This window comes from Caretta caretta, chromosome 8 (genome assembly GCF_965140235.1).
Source record: "Caretta caretta isolate rCarCar2 chromosome 8, rCarCar1.hap1, whole genome shotgun sequence".
Lineage (NCBI taxonomy): Eukaryota > Metazoa > Chordata > Testudines > Cheloniidae > Caretta > Caretta caretta.
In genome coordinates this window covers 55245125-55267174 of record NC_134213.1, presented here as the reverse complement: position 1 = coordinate 55267174, position 22050 = coordinate 55245125, and the positions used below count along the sequence as shown (strand labels likewise).

General features: G+C 52.7%; 1 protein-coding gene across 1 annotated transcript in view; it reads right to left on the bottom strand.

Annotated features, from left to right (window-relative positions):
* Positions 1-22050, bottom strand: part of LAMC2 (laminin subunit gamma 2) — a 41132-nt gene that overhangs the window by 9079 nt on the left and 10003 nt on the right. Inside the window, exons 2-14 of the mRNA XM_048860694.2 lie at positions 19583-19771; positions 14733-14868; positions 13510-13608; positions 12127-12263; positions 11001-11123; positions 9968-10157; positions 9217-9329; positions 8619-8837; positions 7179-7358; positions 5008-5253; positions 2632-2768; positions 1501-1657; positions 644-849 (exon numbers count right to left, since the gene is read on the bottom strand). Coding sequence (XP_048716651.2) covers positions 644-849; positions 1501-1657; positions 2632-2768; positions 5008-5253; positions 7179-7358; positions 8619-8837; positions 9217-9329; positions 9968-10157; positions 11001-11123; positions 12127-12263; positions 13510-13608; positions 14733-14868; positions 19583-19771 — 2132 coding nt within the window. The remainder of the gene's footprint in view (positions 1-643; positions 850-1500; positions 1658-2631; positions 2769-5007; positions 5254-7178; positions 7359-8618; positions 8838-9216; positions 9330-9967; positions 10158-11000; positions 11124-12126; positions 12264-13509; positions 13609-14732; positions 14869-19582; positions 19772-22050) is intronic.

Below are 22050 nucleotides of genomic sequence, written 5' to 3'. Positions count from 1 at the left end.
AGCCATTCCCATCAGTATGAACCCAGGTAAAAGAGCAATGCTAATGAACTCCTGTCCTAGAGCAAGGTGCTGGCCAAAGCTCCCCTGTTACTCTGCACCCACAAAATAACTTTTACTACACTTGCAGCCTCCCTGTAACAAAACTGAAGGAGCCTATGGAGAAGCAGGATACCTGCTTCCACCCTTTGTTAGGGTACATCTACACAGCCCGGGTCTCAGAGCCCAGGCTGACAGATGGGGCCTCGCACCACTGCACTAAAAAGAGCTGCATAGACACTGCAGCTCGGGGTGGAGCTCAGACTTTGGAGCCTAAGGATAGGGGGAGGTTTAAAAGCCCAAGCTCCAGCCTGAGCCATAACATCTAGAACACTATTTTTAGTGTGCTAGCACGAACCGGGCAGAGGAAGATTAAGGAATAAGGGAGCAGAGGGGGAGGGAGAAGAGCTCGAGGCAGGAGGTTGGGAGAGCTCAGGGAGTCAGCATCAGGTGCCAGGAAAACATCACCATGGAGAGCAAGGGAACAGAAGTCAGCAGAAGAGGATTCCTCTGGCCTCTGCAGCAGTGGCCAGGGGTGTATTTACCAGGGGGGAGGCTGGTCGCTGGTCTGGAGTGTCTGTGCTGAAAGGTCCTGGGGAGAACTTACCAGCCCACTCAGGGTCACTTTGCTTTGCCCAAGGTCCAAATGGGCTCTCTCGATCAGCCTCCTAATGTCCTGCACCTGGGCCTGGTACTGACGCCCCAGTGCCTGCAGCCTCTGCACTGTCACCCTGATGTTGGCCAAGTGGCTCTGGTAGCTGGACTCTTGTCCCTTCATTTTGGACACCCGGCTCTCCAGGGACTTGTCAGAGGCTGACAAGAGAGACAAAGAGAGATTTACTGGGCTGCAGGGGAGCCGCCGGATACAAAACCAGAACTGAGCACAAACAGGCAGACAGCTCAATGGAGAAAAAGAAAGTTTGGACACACCAGAGTCGGAGTGCTGTCCCAGAGTGTCATCTGCTCCCTTGTCCCCATACTGTATCAGCAGTTGGGGGCTGTCCCAGAGTACTCCCCCCATCCCCATACTATAATGGCAGTTGGGGGATGTCCCAGAGTGTCCCCCCTCCATTCCCACACTGTACCAGCAGTCAGGGGTTGTCCCAGAATGCCCCCCGTTCCCATACTGTACTGGCAGTCAGGGGCTGTCCCAGAGTGTCCATCCCTTCCCATTCCCATACTGTACCAGCAGTTGGGGGGCTGTCCCAGAGAGTCCCCCTTCCATCCCCATACTGTACCGGCAGTCAGGGGGTTTGTCCAGGACTGCACCCCTCATCCGCATAGTCGGGGATGGGGAGAGGGGAAAGGCTGTCCCAGAATTTTATCTCTGAAGTGCATGGTTCAGAACTGCATCTTTTGCCTGGCACTCGAGTGTCTAGCATTGGTTCCTTTCACTGCATTCAGCCTCCAGGAGCCCCTCTGCTGTCTCTCCAACCCCATCCAAGGGGAGGTGCCTGGCGTTACCTTGTAAACTCAGAGCTTCTCTCAGGATTTCACGCAGGGTCTCCTCAGCCTGTTGCATCTTCCCCTCCAGCTCCTCATTGGCCCCTGCCCCACTGCCAAGTTGCAGCTGAGACACAAGCACCTCCAGCTGCTGCAACTGATGCAAGTACTGATCCACCTGAAACCGAGGCAGGCCATGGAATTAGCAAGTGGCAGAGAAAGGTGGGTTACAAAGGCAAAGAGACAAGGGCTTGGACCAGGTCCACAGGCACCAAGTGGTGGGAAGAAGAGAAGCCCCAGGATTTGTGAGAAGTAGAGAGCCCAGCACAGTCTGGAAGAGTAACCTGGACGAAGAGTCCTTTTAGTGAATGTTAATTCTGGTCAAATTGCCAGATTAACAGTCCTGGTGGCTGAAATCCTTTATTGACAGACCAGGCAGTGCAAGCTTCCCACACACAGCCTGAGCAAAGTGCCACAAACCTCTCTTAGAGGGAGCGTAACTAGCAGCAAGAAGATAACCAAGCCTCTGCTCCCATCTCCCATTCAGTCCTTGGCCTGCTTACAGAGACCACCCCTAAGGATACTACTTAGGGCCAGTCATGACCATGGCATTAGGGATGTGAACGCTTGCCCACTTGAGACCGGACAGGCCACCAAACAGCCACCAGAGAGTAATTACTTCTGGTCACTAAAGCCCTGGACTGGATTTGAACTGGGCTCTTTCGTGCACAGGAAAATGGTTAACCCTGAAACCCAAGCAGGAGGTGGCGCGACTGTGAATGTGTTCCGCTCCACGCTCCGAAAGGAAGAAGGTCCCAGACTCCTTAACCTCGTCTTGCATGGCAGCGTCCATAGGAAGAGGCTAGAAGGATCTCCCTTGTCTCGCCTTTTCCTACAAAGATGAGAGTTCAAGAGGTGGAAAGAGCCCTCACTCTGTCCAGAGCAGAGCTGAAAGACTGTCAGTGTGGTCCCCAAGTCTGCACGGAGTTGTTTCTTGGAGAGAGGGGATCTATATTTCTGGGCCTATCTGAGCTCTCAGAGCATGGGTGGTTCATTTCCTCCGTATCTGGAAAGGAGCATTTGCTGAGCCTCATCTGTGGATTAGCCTTGACAGCTACTGGTTCAGTCTCTGACAGATTCATAGATTCATACCTGTGTTTTCATATGGCTGTAGCAGGCTGGGCACTGGGTGTGCTCACAGTTGGGCCCCTCAAATCCTGGCTTGCAAACACAGCTCCCATCGCTTCTGCATGTCAGGGGGTCAGAACCTACCGAGTTGCAGTTGCAGGCTGCAGAGAAAGCAAAGGGTTGGAAGGAGCCACAAATCAGTTCAACACTGAGGACTAAGGAGCGTAAGGAAACATAGCTCTCATAATAACACGTGCCTGTCCTCGCCAGAACGTCTTCCCATCTGCCTCCGCGGGGATTTCACACTTCTGCATCTGCACTGGTTTTCAAAGATGCACAACAACCCACATCCTGACTGACCTGTCTGCCCAATGCCCACCTCCCATTCTGGGCTAAACAGAGACCAGTGAACTCCACCCTACCCTGCTGCTAGAGTCACTGTTCCCCTGAATGCTGACTGCTTCCAAATATCTATAACTCCATATTGAAGGAGTTCAGGTCTGGTTCGTACGCTGATGGGGAACCTCCAAGGAAAATCAGCGGTGCTACAAGGAGCCGGGCTGGTTATTTATACCAGCCTTGCCTCTGAATCAGCACTGCGCTAACAAGGTACTGCTGGAGCTCCCATTTTTTATGGGACCTAAAATGTGGGGTTCAGGCTTGTGGCCTAGCCTCAGTGTCCTAGCCATTATATTCCAACTACCTAAAATTCTCCCCGGGAGTTTCAGCTGGACACAGTATTATTGACTTGTCCTAAAATAATGTGTAACATTGCTGCTCACTGTGAAATCCTTCTTGAATGTGGATTCAAGAAATGGCTGGTTCAGTGGTGGAGGAAGTGACTCTTGTACAGAACATGTGAAACGCTGGCTGGGACCCTTTAAAATTAAAAGTGCTATGAAAGCGCGTCACGACATGAGTACTGGGTTTGGGACTCCATTCCCTGCCCAGTTACACTCTCAGCACATACCCTCAGGACCAGGCTCCTGTCTCAGATTCAGTTTCTGTGCCTGTTATTCTTACCAGCAAGTCTAGTAGCTTTCCCTAGCTCTTCTCTGGGCATATACACTTCAGTCACATCCCTCTTAATCCCTCCTTCCCCCACAATTGTAACCCCCGAAAGTGCCTTCAGCAGCCTCAGAAAATGCTGAAGGAATTCAGGGCCTTTCCCCTTGATCTCCTCAGCAGTACCCTGCTGATGGAAACTCCCCATATGCAGACAGAAATCAACACCTCTGGGAAGCGCCCAAGTCTTAACGTGAGCCATCCAGAAATCAAGCAAAGCACTGGAGTCAAACAGCAAATTAACGGTCACTTTTTATGCATCATGGAAGTTGCATGCTCACATAGCAGCAGCTCTCTCTGTCGCCCCACCCCGCATACGGATCACACTCTTAGCATCATTGAGGCAAACGTGCACATTCTCCAGGGCTGACTTGTTCAGCAGGAGTCTGCATTGGGTTCAGTATTTGTATTTGCTTTTACATTCCTCACAGGCTTTTGTAAGGCTTCAGGGAGCCATTTGTGGGGCCTGAGACATCACAAGATTCTGGTCTCCTCCCGGTATTTCAGCTCCTGGAGAGATGGATGGAACATCATGAGAACACTGGAGCTTGTGTTCTTGTGGCCCCACAAATGGCTCCATGAAGGGCTAGGAAGGCTTGTGAAAAGGGTAAACAGGAAAACAAACTCAGAGATATGAGGCTTTAATTACATTTAGCCAGGGCCTAATGGGAAGGGCAGAAGCCTCCACAAGGAAGGTGAGAAGAGAACCCTTCCCCAGTGGTCTGGGTAGACATGGCCTATGCTGCATCTACCTACCACCACCTCCTCTATGGCCAGCAGGGGGAGATGGGGGATGAAGTCTAACCTTTCTCCCTTCAGATATAGTGGATGGAAGCGCGGCTTCCACCGTATCCTGTGGTGAATGTCTGGTGGGACCATGTCCTGCAATGCCCGATATATGGGCTGCCCTCCATTAACTGCCTCTCCTGTTTGAATTCAAGAGACTGTCCTGCTGTCCCTCAGAATGCAGAGCAAGCAGGGCCGGCCCTCACCACCCCAGCATCCCCACCTGCCCCCACTCTTCTGCAACAACCAACCCCCTCTTCAAGTGGGGCTGGGCATCTATGGTCTGGTGAGTTCCTGTTGAACCCTGAGCCCTCTGCCATCCAGGTATCAGATCAGTAGGACCTGACACTGCTTGGATGGCTCTCAGGTCCTGGCACCTCCCAGATTTCTCGAAAGGCCAGCCTGGGTTTATCCAGATACTATTGGAGGCTTTATCTGATGTGGGACTTACATGCCCAGCCTTGATACTCACACACACACAGGGACGTGTTTACTCACAGGCACACTCTCCACACTCTCACAGGGGCACACTCTGGCTTACACTCCTACCTTGACACTTCTCTACTGGGTTGAGGGCTAAGGGGTTCCCAAAGAACCCGTCCCTGCACTGGTCACAGGAGAAGCCAGCCGTGTTGTAGAGGCATTTCAGGCATTCACCCGTCAGCCGGTCACAGTTCCCTACGGCACTGGGATTGACGTTATTGTTACACTGGCAGGGCTGGCAGGGTCTCACAGGGCCGTTGTCGCCCAAGGGGTCTCCAAAATAGCCATCAGCACAGAGTTCACAGTTAGCACCTGGGGAGGGGGAGACAAACAAGACAGAGACCAGTTACCCTCCAGAACTACAGGGCCCCAAAGCAGCAGCCAAACCCCATCGAACGCTGCCCTCCCCCTACTGCCAGGGGACGCAGGCACTACGCCAGAGGTGGGGCAAACTATGGCCCACGGGCCACATCCGGCCCGCGGGACCCTCCTACCCAGCCCCTGAGCTCCTGGCCCGGGAGGCTGCCCCCGGCCCCTCCCCTGCTCTTCCCCCTCCCCCGCAGCCTCAGCTCACTGTGCCGGCGGCGCAATGCTCTGGGCGGCGGGTCTGCGAGCTCCTGGGGCAGCGCAGCTGCAGAGCCCGGCCTGACCCGGTGCTCTGTGCTGCGCGGTGGCGTGGCTGGCTCCAGCCGGGTGGCATGGCTGCCTGACCCGGTGCTCTGAGCTGCGCGGTGCGTGGCTGGCTCCCGCCGGGCGGCACGGCCGCCTGACCCGGTGCTCTGAGCTGCGCGGTGCGTGGCTGGCTCCCGCCGGGCGGCACGGCCGCCTGACCCGGTGCTCTGTGCTGTGCGGTGCGTGGCTGGCTCCCGCCGGGCGGCACAGCCGCCTGACCCGGTGCTCTGTGCTGCGCGGTGCGTGGCTGGCTCCCGCCGGGCGGCACGGCCGCCTGATCCGGTGCTCTGTGCTGCGCGGTAAGGAGGCAGGGAGCGGGAGGGTTGGATAGAGGGCAGGGGAGTTCGGGGTGGTCGTCAGGGGTGTGTGTGGATAGGGGTCAGGGCGGTCAGAGGGTGGGGAACAGGGGGGGTTGAATGGGGGCAGGGGTCCCTGGGGGGGTTGGATGGGGTGGCAGGGGGCAGTCAGGGGCAGGGATTCTGGGGGCAGTTAAGGGACAGGGAGAAGGGGTGGTTGGATAGGGCAGGGGTCCTGGGGGAGTAGTCAGGAATGAGAGGAGGGGTTGGATGGGGCGGCAGGGGGCAGTCGGGGCGGAGGGACCGGGGTCGGTCAGGGGACAGGGAGGGGTGGATGGGGCAGGGGTCCCCGGGGGGGGCATCAGGGGGCGAGAAGCAGGGGGGGTCAGATGGGGGAGGGGGCCGAGCCACGCCTGGCTGTTTGTGGAGGCACAGCCTCCCCTAACCGGCCCTCCATACAATTTCGGAAACCCGATGTGGCCCTCAGGCCAAAAAGTTTGCCCGTCCCTGCACTACGCCCTGCTGGGACCTGCAGGACAATGAATTTCACAATCTCAGCTCTGTTCTCGTGGAGGGGAACTCGCCCTCCTCATATAGTTAGGGGAAGCAGATTTAGCTCCATGGAGCCTTTGACACAAACCATCCCAGAAAGCAAGTCACCTTCCATCCCAGATGAGGGGCAAGAAGGGGAGCAACAATCTCTCTCCCTAGGCAGTGGTATCTTGAGAGGGAGCCTTTCTGACCAACAGGGGCACTGCGCTGGGACTGAGGAGACCTGGAATCTGCTCTTGGTTCTGCCACTGCCCTGCTGTGTGACCTGGATCCAGGCACTTCATCTTAGAGTGCCTCTTTCCCCGCTCCCCTCTTTGCCAGTCTTGTCTTTTCAGTGTGAACGCTCTAGGGCCAGGGTCTGTCTCTCTGTGCGTGTGTACAGCAGCTAGCAGAACAGGATCCTGATCTCAGCTGGGGCCGCTCTGCGCTACTGGGAATACATAGAATAAAGAACAACAGATAACCAGAGTGGGGGACAGATCGGCTAGTCAGGCTGCACAGACACAATCACACTGCAGCCATCACAACCCCACTCTGTACTAACCAGGGGCTAGGGAGAGATTTTAGGGCATTCTCTGGGAATACATGTAATAGTCAATGGAAAAGGACTGGGTAACACTCTCTACGCTACCCTTTCCTATCCTGCTGTCCTGCAGGAGACTAGAAGAACCCTAGAAAGGAAACAAATCTCCAGGTAAACCAGAGGGAGGCCATTACCAGTGACTCCCAGAGGGCAGTTATTGCAAACGACCTCCTTTCTCCCTGGCGTCACTGAGCAGCCCTGGCCATTTCTGCAAGGGCACGGCCGGCAGCTCTGCGGATTCCAGTGGTCCCTGTAGAAACCAAATGGGCAGCTGGTGTTGGGGTCCATGTTTTCATCTCCTGAATAACAGTCTCCTAGGAAAGACACAAAAAGGTATCACAACAGCCAGTGCAGATCTGGCCAGGCGTGGTTCCTGTATTGTGGTGCAGGCCTTGACAGCCTGGCACTGCCACTGTACATGCAAGAAAAGACCCTTCCTCATAACCCCAGCCCACCTCCTACCACCTGCGCCATCCCATGTGAGTCAGCACCTGCCTGGAACCAAGCACTGACCCACCTAGCACAATTCCTCATAACCCAACACTACCACCTGTAGCCTGGCACCATTCGTTATAACTTGGCAACCCTTCTGCTGCACGTATGTGACTTGGCACCATTCCTCTCCTCCATAACTCAACACAGTCCTTCATAACTTGGGGCCACGTTCACTCCTCCAGTCAATAACAGGCTATCATGTTACGATGCACCATATCTAGACAGCTAGCTCGCAGAGCTAGACACTCAGGCTATGTAAGTGTAAGTCCAGCCCTTAGAACTGACTGTAACAGTCAGAGTTCTGCACCTAGACAGAACACAGAGCGCTTTATGGAGCATAAAACATTCCTGATAAAGACATAGGCATGTGTACCAGGCACCTGACACCATTGCCCAGAATCCAGCACCTTTTCCTGGTACCCAGCACCTTGCCCATCTCCCAGTTTTATCCTCTGCAGCCTCATGACAAAAACTGGTTGGGGAAATGGAGTTTCCGTTCTGCTGGAATTTCTAACATTCCAAACTTGATTTGCATTCTGAATCAGAATGAAGAGCCGCAATCTTAAAACTTCCTGCAGAACAAAAATTCTGAAAACTTCAAATTCAGGACTGTTGAAATCCACCATTTCAACTAGGGAAAAACATGACACTTTGATAAAGTAAAAAAGCTTTGGCTTTATGATTTCTATTGATTCCACGTGGATTTTTATTTTAAAATTTTAAATACAGGTCATCGGATTTACTATTAAAATTCATGTTTTAATAGCATATAAAAGTCCAAACAAAACGTTTCAATATCAAAACGAAACAAGATTTTCCCTATTGAAAGTTTAATCGAAATTGAGAGGTTCCCATCAAACATTAAGATTTTGACAAAACTACATTTTTCAATGCAAAACTGTCCCACCTACATTTCTGGGAACGGTTCTCCTGATGGCATTCCTATCACCCAGCACCCTCACCTATAACCCTGGTACCTGTCCCACAGCAACACCTCCCTTCCCCCAGCTCTAGCCACAGTGCACAGGCACTCCTGGCAGCACCCAGAAGTCCCTGGCTATGGTTGTGGTTTTCCTTACCAGTGTCTGGATCGCAGTTTCCTCCCCCCTGGCAGTCACACAGCACACAAGTGCTGAAAGGCCCAAGGTTGGAAGAGTCTCTCTTGTACCCAGGAGCACAGCGTTCACAGAACTGCCCCTGATAGCCAGCAGGACACACACATCGTTCCACCCAGGGAGCCGGGGCTCCAGAGGTCGGCTGTGCAGAAACCAGGGTGACATTATCGATGTACCCAGTGCCTGATGGAGGAGACAACTCATTACATTTACAGCCAGCAGCTGCACCCTGAACTCCTCCCCAGGGCCAAGACAACAGGCATTCTAAAGACTGTGTCTGTACCAGAGACGAGCGGGTGTTTTCTGTGAACACTGCACTTATACCCAGAGAATGTGTGTAGTGGTTACAGAAAGGAACTTGGAGTCAAGGCTCTCCTGTTCCCAACTCTGCCACTGACTCATTGCATGGCCTTGGCAAGTCACTTAACTGGTCTGTGCCTCAGTTTTCCATCTACAAGATTTACCCACCTCGCAGGGGTGCTGTGAGGTTTAATACAGTGCTTTGGAGATGACAAGTGCTATATGATGCTCTCCCCAGACCCCAACCCTCCCCCACACTCACTGTATTCTCCATATGTGGCTCGGATCCAAAGGGCCGTCAGGTTTCCGAGTAACCTGCGATACTCAAAGTAACTCAGCTTGGGGCTCCATCCGCTGTGCAGGTGCTCATCCAGTCTGCATATCGGAAGTGAAAGAAATTGAGAAACAAGGAATAAAATGGAAGAGCATCTTGCTGTCGGCTCTCTCCAAACTCCCACTGGAACAGAAAGAACCTGGGCGCCAATGATTAGCCCCTTGCAGAGTGTTATTGACATGGGACAAAGCCCAGCCGAGGAGCCCTGATAGAGGACACCTATGATTCCTCCTTACCTACCACTGGAACAGTCAACCCCACGGCACCTCGAGGCAAGAAGCAGGGTGAGCTGCAGTGGCAGGGAAAGCATCCAGCCCAAGCTACAAACATGAGTGTCACTCTCACCATTGGAGACGGACCGACTCACTAGCCCACTGGGAATCAACAACTCCAGCCTCTCTTGCTTACAGAAGGCCTGGGGTCCCACAGACTAAGTGCCAGGCCTCACAGCCTCCCCAGAGATGGATGGCCTCATGCACTGGGAGCTGAACTGCAGCCTCCCCTGGTTGTGAAGGGTCCAACACACTAGAGCACAGGGAATCTACCTGGTTAGGGTGGGTCTGGCAGCTGGACTATCCAGAAACCTCAGTGATTATGGCACATCTTTGGCACTGAGTCACTAGGCAGTTCCTCTGCAGTCGCTGAGGGGTGAGAGCGCCCCAACATCCTCCTGTTTTACCTGAATGTATATGTCTTGCTGATGCCGCAGGGCAACATCTTCCCATGAGGCAGGAGGGAGGCGGTGACTTGTAGGCCAGCTCCTTCCAGGACCACATCTCGGGAAGAAGGACGACGACCACCTCGGTCCATGCGATAATCAAAGGACAGGGTCTGGCCGTAGCTCACCTGCTGGTTCCCAAGAAATCTGGCTGTGAAGGGACATAAGAGACCCAGAGGGAGAAGGTTAAAGAGTCAAATTCTCCCATTAGGAAGTCTTAATTCCTGGGGCCGGCCCCAGGCACGTGCCACGCATGGGGATACCCAGGAGCCCACACTTCGGAAGGTCCCAGTATCCCGTCTGCTGTGATGCCCACCACCAGCCTGAGCGATGAATATGGGGACCCGGCATTTACTGACTCTCCAGTGGCAAGTGCCCTGATCCAGTCCAACCCCCTGCTGCTGAAACTCACTCTGGGCCCCGGTAAAGAGCATCCAAAAGCCCTCATATTTGAAAAACACTCCCACATCCGCCCTGCAACCATTACTGCCTGCCCTCTCTCCATCAAATGTGCTTCCCAGACCAGAACGGGCTGTCTAGACCCCACCCCTCTTCCTTCATGCCAGGCCCTGCTAGCTCACACAGTCATGCCAGAGACAGGCAGAGCCAGTAGATGAACACCAGGAAACCCACTCCTTCCACAGTGCAACTGGCAAACTCCCTCTTCTCTCAAAAACCAATATCCTTCCCCCCCGCAGTCATGAAAAAGGGAAGCCCCCAGCTGTCAATCAGTATGATTTATCCAGGCACAGCAACAGCAAGCCAGCAGGTGTCGTGAGACTGAGCAAGTCTGTATTATTCTAGGGTGTTTTTCTAGCTAGATTTCCCGGGTGTGACTGGGTGTGAGCACAGCAGCATGAAGGAGAGGGGTCTGTGAGATCATGGCTGTGCTAAGCACTGAACGCAGCTTTGCAGAGCTCAGTTTCATTGTATGGCTCTTCCTCCTTTGGCTGCTTCCCTACACACGTCTCCCACATTCTGCACACTTCCATACCCGGTGCCAGGAAATAGGTGGGCTCTGATCTTCTGGCTGTAAGAAACACATCCCGATGGCGGGGAGACCACTGGAGCTGTACAGGGGACCCGCTTGCATACACTCCTCTCCAGCCCTCAGCATCTAAAAGGGAAAATAAAACCGTTTGCAGCCATCAGAGCCAGGAAATCGAAGCAAAGGAAAGGCAGTCAGAAGGTCATTTGTAATCAATCATTTCTGCCCTGCACACTTCCACTCTCCCTTGCCTCTCCCCAGGGCAGCATTCTGGCCAGCGCTACCCATTTCCTCATGCCGTACATTAGTGACCACCTTGACCACAGTCAGCAGTCAAGTTCTTCGTACGCTAGCTGTCTCTGACTGGAGATATCCTTGCTCACAGCAGGGATCACATGCCAAAGACCAGGAAGATGGAATTAGATGGACATTGTGTTCTCAGACTTGGCTTTCTATGATCTGCAAATCAGCCCATGAGTAAATACTGTAAAGGGAAGCTTGAGCGGCTGTGAGGTCAGAACTGCTAGCCACAGGGCACTCTGATGAGATCAAAGGGGACACCCAACTGAATTAGAAACTACACAGAATAAACGTTTCCTGCTACTTAATAAATACACACCCTGAGACAGATCCCCAGCGGGTGTACGTCGGTGTAGTGTGCTGATTTCCCCAGCTGGGGATCTGGCCCACTGATTTCTTTAAAAACAAATGTCTGGCTGCCCTCCCCACACAGGACAATGCATATCTGAGAGGTGACAATGGCAACCATGAGTAGAAAGCTGAATATCTGCATTCGTCTCAAGTGCTGCTCTCCATGCATTTAAGTAAAACACATGTCCATAAAAGGAGGAAAAATTCTTCAGGCATGCCACGGAACAAATGAAGAGAGCCGGCTGGCTGGAAGGGAGGCAGGGTGGTCACTGAGAACTGGTCACTGGGTGATAGGTTGGTGTAGCAGGATGGTTTCCAATCTCTCCATCCCCACCAGGGAACATCATGTGAAAGGAAGATTCACACACGCCATAAAGCAGGAGGTAACAGAGCCACAGCGTCCCGGCAGGCAACGTACACAAAGGTGCAAACACAATGGGAAGGTAATGCAGTAACGCAAACATGAGAGGAAAGGTTTTACCTCGCTGGAAGGTGGAGGTGATTTTATGGATGTTGTAATTTTCTGCACTGGCACACATGGCGGAGTGACCATAACAGAAGCACTGGGAACATCCCTCAGGGTTTCCTGCGTCCAGATGATAGTAGCCCTGCTTGCACCTGCAAAAGAGATTGCATCAATCTACTGGGCTTTAGGGTACATTTTACATCAGCACGGAACACCTGGTGTCACACACAGCGTGTGCCACCTCACCTGCTGTATTGGGTGAGCCTCCCTGCACACACCCATGAAACCCAACCAGCACAAAGCACCCACTGGCCACCCAAGAGCTGATGGCTCGGAGTGCAGCTGTCAGGATATGTATCTCTAGGCAGAGGTTACAGCCAGAGGGTCACTCGCTGTCCTTTTGCGCTCAACAATGCCAGGAACAACTGAGCTGCAGAGAAGGTATTTCAAACTAGCCATGCGCAAGTTCTCTCAGAAGTCCTCCACCCCAACCCCTCCCCCAGCACCAACCAGCCATTGTCCAAACAGCTGCTACAGAGAGTCACAAGGAGTTTCCTTCCCAAAGGCCCAACATAGGCCGTACATTGAAGAGCTCAAGACCCCCCAGTCAGGACCAGAATTTCTAAAGTACATGCTGGGTGCTGAGCTCTCTGGCTCCACTTGTGGGTGCTGAGCGCTTGAAAAAACCTGGTCCCCATGTAAAGGCTCTTCATGAACAAGTGTGATTCACCACCTCTGGGGCAGACTCCCCCACCAGCCCTCTGCCCTTCTCTATCCCGGGCAAGGGACCAGCTTTAGAGCACAGCACGTACCCGAGGAACGTACTGTAGCAGGTCTGGGGTGGATCTTGCTATGCAGCTTCACCTGCCTGGACATGGCTCTGCTCCAGAGGGCTGGGAGGAATAATAGCTCCCTGCTGGGTGTGTGATGGTGCAACTGGCTTGAAGAACTCATCCAGAGGCACTTTTTGACACACACATTAGGGGATTTTCTTAGGCTCTGCTGATCAGTCAGTGCCCTGCTCCTGTTTGTGTCAAGTGATGCTATTGCCACGCCCCCAGGATACTCTGTGACCCAGCACCTGGGCAGAGAGATACTGGGTATCCTCACAAAAGGAATGGCCAATGGGAACCACACAAGGCTTTGGGCCCATTGGCAGCCCCTTGAAAGCAAAAGATCTGGCACTACACCTGTGGGCAAAGGGCATAGCCGAACTCTGGGAAACATGAGGGGCAAGAGGCTTTGGGACTAGAAATCACACCCGGTGGAGGTGGCTCACACCCCTACTCCCATGCCGGAACCACGTGCTAATCGGCAGAGCCCTTTGGGTTTACAGTCTGTATTTGGAAGGGGACCTTTAAAGTCTGCTCTGTAGAAGTGAAGGGCTCATGCACGTACCGGTCACATCGCTCTCCCAAGACGCTTGCCTTGCAGATGCAGCGACCTGAAACACAATGTCCCGCGCTACCGGCTGGATCGCAGTCACACTGAGCACTCCTAAGAAGGAAAGAAAGCGTCTTGGATTGATTTCCAGTTCAGCTGAATCACCACCGCGGGTATATGTAAACAGCTCGGTATACACAGCAAGTACATGGTCTAGCCTGGTTGGCCCACCGAGGGTGGTACATGGTGATGTACTAGAAACACAGGAATTGTACTAGAAACACAGTGGTTCTCAGCCTTGCCCCCTGTCTAGCTGGGACCCCGTCCTGCTTAATAATATAGACACAGCAGGCTGGTCACTGCTCCTGATACTTGTTCACACCCCCAGGTTGAGAACTCACTCCACATTGGATCAGATCTGAGGTCCAGCAACCTGTCTCTGACAGTAACCAGCACCAGACATGTGAGAGGAAGACGCAAGAAACCCCATAAGGACAATTCTGGATTAACCTGTCCATGGAGGCAGGTTTCTTCCTAACTTCTGTCTCTTCAAGTCTGGGTTGTGCCTAGGAGCGTGAGCCATTATGTCCCTGTTGTATTTATTTGCCATGTGGAGGTGCTGCAGGGCTCTACTCAGGATTGGTACTCCATTATGCTAAGTGCTATGCAGCACACCTGTAGGCAGGGTTTGCTTGTTTTATTTATTTATTATAACTGTTCATGTGCAAATAAATCACTACACTCTTTTGAACACTTAAATGTATGGCTTCTGCAATATCATGTGGCAGAGAGTTCCACGGGTTAATTGTGAATGGTGTCCAAACCTCTCTTTCCATCAGCTTTGAAAGTATTGTCTTAGAATTTCAGTACTCCAGATGGATCAGGATAAGAGTACATAAGCAACTGCAGGACGTGAGCCGCCAGAGTCCGTGAAGATCAGGAGTGTTTCACGTTAGGGTGACACGTTAGGGCGTGAGCTCTGCATGGAGGTGCACTGGAGTGTTATTAATGAGCACTTCACTTTCTGTCCTCATGGCCACTTCTAGAATGGCTATGGCCACAGTGTTAGGAATAAGGATCAGAGAGAGGCGCCTATCACTAGGAAGGGGGGATGAAACTACCATACCATGCTCAGTTCCCATGAATAAATTGTCTCCAGCCACCACAGGCTCCACACAAAGGCTGGCAAAGCTCTGGAGAGGCCAGTCCAGCCCTCATAGCTCATATCAGGTACTTACGACACTTGTTCACCTGCCCGGCACCCAGCCTCTGAGAAGGAATGGAACCCCGGCCGGCACCGGTTACACTTATCGCCCATCACACCGGGTTTGCAGCTGCACCGGCCGTAGTTATCACACTGCAGGCCGAGAGAGCCTATGGGAACAGGAGAAGCAGAGAATTCCATAGTCTCACCGTCACTGTGTTGTCTCTGGTTATCTCGTGTTGAGAACACTCATGAAGGAATCTAACACCCACTGGGACCCTTAGGAAAAATATGATAGGGAAAAAATTCTAATTTGAGACAAATCTCACTATTTATCATATACTATTGCAGGAGTGGCCAAACTTACTGACCCTCCAAGCTCTATACGACAATCTTCAGAAGTTCGAAAACTGGGGCACACTTGCTGGGGCTCAGGGCTTCAGCCCCACTCCTGCTGAAGCCCTGAGACCCCACTCCCTGCTGGGCAAAAGCGCCTACCCCACCACCCCGCTGCAAGGCAGAGGTCCTGAGCTCCCCCACAAGACTAGTAGGTGGAGAATGGGGGGACATGGGGGCATTGCGAGCTGCACTTTAATGGTAAATGAGCTGCATGTGGCTCCCAAGCCATAGTCTGGCGACCCCTGTACTATTATATAGTCAATTCCCCCATATTGGGGATATCTGTTGTATCCTTGGGGGCAGCAGTTTTAGGAAGAAATCACTTAAGACACAGAGAGCTGTGAGCTCTGTGAGCAACCATTTATTTTTACACACTGAACTAACCAAACCAGCTAAAACTGGCTGGGCTATCCCCTAATAATCTAACTCAGTTGCCATAGCAACAACAAGGTGCTATTACCACGATAACCAAATACACAACAATATCCAAGGCACTTGCTGAAGGCAGTTGCTTTCATTTTAATTTCTCCATTGCCCCTGCTGCTAATTCCCCCAGGAGTAGAGCCCTGCAAATCTGCGGCTATCCACAGACCAGGTTTGCGGATCGCGGATGGATGAGGATCCAAATTTTCTATCTAAAGCCCTGCAAATCTGTGGCTATCCACTTTATATTTGCAGACCATGCTTGTGGATCACAGATCAAATGCTGACACAAATTTTGTATCTGCTCTGAGCTCTACCCATGAGGTCACAGTGTATGCGTGTGATATCAGTTCTTGCTGTGGAAATTGTTACAACACCTCCCCACAAAAGATTATGACTTCAGGCAAAGGATAAAAAGTGGTAGGAGCTGATGGACTCTTAAGGGACAAAGAGCCTCTTGTCCTACTATAACCCCAGTAACACCACACACCACCAGGTAGTCCCAGAATTGTTTCATCTGAGTCAGATCACAAACTGGGGTAAACTGCTGTAATTCCATTAACTTCAATGCAGCTGCACCAATTTTATATCAACTAAAAATCTGGACCAGGATCATTGACCAAGCTTGCCCACATGACATCAAGTCACACCATTCTCCTGAACTGGCTGTCTCTATTCCCAGCTAACCTCCTGCGCTGCCCGCCTGAGCGACAGGGAGACAGACTACAGTAGAGAACAGATTCACATTCACACTGCCATATTCACAGTGTGCTCTCATGCACCCGTTTCCATTCCTGTTAGAATACAGTACTTGGGAGCAATCCAAAGAGAAGTAGATATTTTCAGTCCTAGAATTTAAACCAACCAACAAACAGAAGAAAACCTCTGTGCATTTCTATTTGGTGTTAACGAATGGTTCTAAAGACGACTTGATTTCTGTGTTTGCGGACAACGGGTCTGTGCAGAGCTTCATTGACATGTACAGCAAGTCTGTAGCATTTAAGAAATGCAGGTATTTTCTGTGCACAGATAATTGGCTATTACCACCAGAACCAGACAAGCAACAGATATCCCTGCCATGTAATCACTGCAACAAGGTGAACACCTCTGCTGGGATTCCCTCCAGGACATCAAAGCCATTAATCCCATTTCTTCTCACAAGAATGAGCTGCCACGGGTCAGTGCACCATAAACAGCATCGAGGGCATTTACACTGTGTGTGGTTTACGTATTATTTCCTCTTTTGAAGTGGCAGTGCTGGGGAGAGGTAACAGGCTACAACTTTGGTGACTAAAGTTTTCTATTTATCCACAGAACAGGTACAGCAGCCTGTACATTGCCACCCACCCCCAGACATGGTACTTCACACTATGCTTACACCTCTATGACCCAGTCAATCCTCAGCCTCTTGCGAGAAAGCCAATTACTTCAAAATGTGGTGGCAGCTGTGGACCTGGCTCAAGGCTCACTGAGGTCCAGGGCTTTGGCTAAGATCTTTTGTGATGTAGATACCTGTCCAGTGGGATCTGGACAAAGGCCAGCAAATGCATTTCATACAGACCTCTGAACAGCCATCAGATGGTCCCACCTTTTGATCACCCTCAACCTGCTGAGTTCAAACCTTTAACAGAGTGGGGACAGGTTCCAGTCCTAGTAGACTGGTGGGCTGAGAGCAAGCGTGACAGTTAAAAGTGAACATGAAGGACATATTTTAGCGGCAGGCTGAGTTTAAGAACCGGCAGCTGTTTGGAGCTGCTCAGAGGTTTGGAATACTCAAAGGACCTGTCCGGCAGAGATGCAGTACTGCGCACAGTGCAGGAGAAGTGGTGCATGCAGTGACAAATGCAATTTAGCACATGGGTCTGCATCCCCTACTCCTGCCACTCACAGGATATCCCTGTGCTTCCTGACAGTCTTGGCTTTAGGGCAGGGGTGGGCAAACATTTTGGCCCGAGGGCCACATTGGGGTTGCAAAACTGTATGGAGGGCCAGGTAGGGAAGGCTGTGCCTCCCCAAACAGCCTGGCCCCTGCCCCCTATCCACCCCCTCCCATTTCCCGCCCCCTGACTGCCTCCCTCAGAACTCCCAACCCATCCAACCCCCCCTGCTCCTTCTCCCCTGACTGTCGCCTCCCAGGACCCCCAGCCCCTAACTGCTCCCGGGACCCCACTCCCTATCCAACCCCGCCTGCCCCCTGACAGGCCACCCAGGACTCTCACGCTTATCAAACCCCACCACCCCACCCCAGAACCTCCACCCCATCCAACCGCCCCCTGCTTCCTGTCCCCTGATTGCCCCCCGGGTCTCCCTGCCCCTTATCCAACCCCCCTGCTCACTGCCTCCTGCCCCCTTACCATGCCGCTCAGAGCAGCATGTCCGGCAGCCACGCCCCCCAGCCAGAGCCAAGCACGCTGTGCTCCGCCCTGCAGGAGCGTGCAGCCCCGCCGCTCAGAGTGCTGGCATGGCTGCAGAGGAGGGGGGACAGCAGGGGAGCTCAAGGGCCAGGCAGGATGGTCCCGTGGCCATAGTTTGCCCACCTCTGCTTTAGGGTATACCACTCACTAAAAATGATATAAAGAGCCTTTAACATCATGCAGATGGTAAAGAGAAGAGGGGAAGGTAAAACCAACAGCTCCGGTCTCACTCTATTAGGCAGCCTGCTATCTTGTGTGCTCCTTGAATGCCAGGCCTGTCCCGGAGCCAAACCCCAAAGCCTTGCATTAGATCTATGTTCTCAATGACATCTCTAAAGGGTGATGAACTTGCATGACTCACTGCTTAGTAACGTAACCTCGGGCCATGTGTTTTTCCACAAAGGTTAAGTGCCTGGTAAGCCTGAGCTGGTCTCACTCAATCCATCTTTCTCCATCTGCAGTGTCTTAATCCATGGCAGAGGTTTAGATTCTGATTTGGGTTTTAGCCACAAAGTTCAGCAAACCCCGCCTGATGCGAACAATGAATTCATTACGCCTAAGTCATCACATTGTGACGGCATCCCAGCTAAGGATGGGCTTCTGCAGCATGGGTTCTTCTGGGTTGTTCCGAACCCTCACCACAAATTTCCCTAGATCTGCTGGACCTGAACTGGCAAGAGCTCGTATTCATTCGCCAGACCTGAAGGGGGCTGGCTTGGATGTGCTCAGATGAACTCATTGAGGACATTTGCTATCCGTGAGCCGTGCCCACAGAACGCCTCGCGCAGGCCTCCAGGATTACGATACCATATTATTAAAATGTTACAAGGAAAAGGCACTGCAGGGAGGGCAGCTGTTACAAGACACAGCTTGCTGAGATAGGTGGGACCCACTCTTTCCCCCTCTATCTCCCTCTGGAAAGGGTTAGGGAGGAAATTGTTACTGCAGCAACACTGTACACAACCTAAGATAGGATTTCAGCAGCGTGAGCTTCCTCAGAGCATTGCCGTGCTGATGACAACTGGGACTCCAGCAGCGTGACCATCCCAGCAGCGTCTGGCCGCACAGAGCTTTTCGGGGGCAAAATCTGAAATTGAGCCACCACACCCTGCACTCACCCTGCAGCAGCAGCTCCTGTCGCACTGGGCTGAGCCCGGCGCCCCGCCCCAGGTGTTGCATCCTGGCACACAGGGGTGCAGCACCACTTGGGTTTGGCCTGGCAGCCCCTAAGTCATGACATCATGATGGAGGGGCAGCAGGCCAAATTTGAGGGAGGAGCTTTGTGACCTGATGTGCAGAGTCACAGCATTACCCAGGTGTGGCCCAGCCACCCTCCAAACCCAAGTCTAGGTCTTAGTGTCACTCAGTTTGGGGGCCCTCTCAAAGGTGGGACCCAGGGCAAACTGTCCCTTCTTCCCACAACCCGGCCAGCGCTCACCATAACAGATAGAGTTTGGGAGAGACGTGGCTAAGGATCCATTCAATTTAATCCACCAGAATCAGGCAGGAATTATTTTAGTTGGCAATACATAGCAACTCCAAGTCAGCTGTTGGATTTGATCACTTCTAGCCCAGCCCCCGTCCCTCAGGACTAGAGTAGATAAGTGCCCCCCACCTCCTCCTGTGTCCCATCTAGATGCTCAGGTACCTCTGGAGTTGCAGTTACAAGGCTGACAGCTTTCTCCATCCCGCTGGCGATAGAACTCCTCCTTGCACCTCTCGCAGTGAACGCCATCCGTGTTGTCAATGCATTTGAGGCAACGGTACCCATTTCCTGTTTCTCGGAGCAGGTCCCTGTCAAAGATGCATTGACTGGACTTCCCATTGCAGTCACAGACTGAAAGAGCAGAGGACATGGCCACAGTTAAACAGAGGGACCCCAGTAGCTCTTACACTGAAGGGATCAGGTTTGGAGGTTAAGTTTTCATGTGCAAACATACCGCTGGTAAAGGGTGCCAGCCTGAGAGTCATGGATATCAAAGCCCTGTTTAGCCATAAAACACGCATAGCACGGGCAGTGCATTGTCCCACTAACATGCCCCAACTTTGACCTGAATGGACCATAGGGTTGCCAATTTTGGTTGGAGGTATTCCTGGAGGTTTCATCACCTGACACAATCAGTAATTAAAGATTAATCTTTAATTCCTAGAGACTCCAGGACAGTCCTGGAGGGTTAGCAACCCTAACAGACCACTCTATCATCTAGCCATTTGTGTCCTTAGTTTAAGCCAGGGGTGACCAAACTTACTGACCCTCCGAGCTGCATACAATAATCTTCAGAAGTTTGAGGGCTGGGTGCACCAGCCAGGGCTTGGGGGTTCAGCCCCACTCCTGCCGAAGCCCCGACAGGCATCTCCCGCAGGGCTGAAGGCCCGAAACCCCGCCTCCCCACAAGGCAGAAGCCCCTAGCCCCACCACCCTGCTGCAGGGCAGAAACCCTGAGCTCCCCCATCCCCAATCTGTAGGTGGAGAATGGGGTGGGGATGTGGGGGGCTCTGTGAGCTGCACTTGAACTGTAAAAGAGCCCCATGTGGCTCACGAGCTCAGGTTTGGCCACCCCTGGTTTATGCCAATTGGTGTTAAGTATACTGGGTTCTTTTGGTGATTTGGACTCCCGGGCACCACCATAAGTTTTCTTAAGAAAGCAAACTCCTGAGGCTAGATTTTGCAGGAGGCCGAAGTCAGTTAGTCACTTCTAGAAGTCTGACACCACAGCAGAGCTCACAATACGGAGTGCTGTTGGGTTGGGATCGCAACAGATTTAAAATAAATATTCTCCCCCCAACCCCACCCTTCAGTTTAGCTATATATTGAACACCAACAATCACACACACAGCCAGATTCTGAGCCTCCGTGAACTGGAGTCGCTCCTTGTAGATCAGTGGAGCGATGCAGGTTTATACCAGCTGAGGCTGTGTCCCATTGTCCAAACTTCCTGGGAGAGCAAAAGGGACAGGTATTTAGGGCAAAGGGAAAATGAATTGAATATAATCTTTTGTGTCTGTACAAAGGGTGGGGGCAGCATCACTATTTACAATGAAACAAAGGAGCAAATGGCAGAAATACGTCCAGCACAAAGTCATCTGCAACAGAAAGTAACAAGTGGTGTTTGTTCAGTGCCTTACGTGGGGAGAAGGCTCAGAAATAAGGAACCAAACCAAAGGGGAAGGAGAAGCGAAGGAAAGAGGCCACACAGCACGCAGCGCGCTGGACAGACGAACACCCACCAACCTGGGACCCTGTCACCATGCAGCAATGATGTCAGTCTACGACTATCCCCAGCCCACCAAACAGGAAGAGTCTGCATAAGCTCTTCCAAACTTGCTGATAATCCAGGGCAGCTGCTGGCAGTGCGGCTGTTTGGTTACTGACTGTGGTGCTCAGGTTCGCCCGCAGGGCAACTGCGTCACAAGGCTGCCCTGCCCCCTGGAACAGCTTGCGGGTCTATTGCAACCACTGGCCAGGGCCTGCTGCTGCAGGGGAAGTGTTGGGTGCAATAGGAAACTGGGCTGAGGACGGGGCACAGCTGGCCTGCGTGTCCGAGTGTGCTGGTTAACAGGGAGAGGCACATCACCCGATGAGGCCAGCTGGGCAGAATGGTGTGTTCAGAAATCGTGCCCTGTGCTCACAAGCCCATCAGCATCCAAACACTCCTGTGGTTGGAGATGAGCAGTAGAACTCCTGGGAGCCCCTGGCAGCAGCAGCTGTACGTTTGCCCCAGCTGGCTGCCAGCGCACACCGCCAGGTTCAGACACGACACTGGAATTCCAAACACCTGAGACAGACCTGGGGTCTGCTAACGCTGCCAAACCAACCAGAGCTGATCTCACACTCTCCACCACACAGCAGCACGCGCCCTTCAATCACTGCTCCCTGCACTCAGCAGCATCTCAGTGCTGAGACCCGCCTCCATCCTGCCAGGATGGGGGTCGGACTCACCTCCTCCTTGCTTCAACTCAGCCACTGACTCCGTGTGGCAGAGCCCAACTCGACATGCAACAGCACGTGGACCACACTGGGAGCGAGGGGGGGCGGCTGTAGCCTGGGGAGCCCCAGTGCAGCTACGTCCCCAGCCAGGGACATTGCAGCATCAGAGATAGCAGATATCCCCTGGT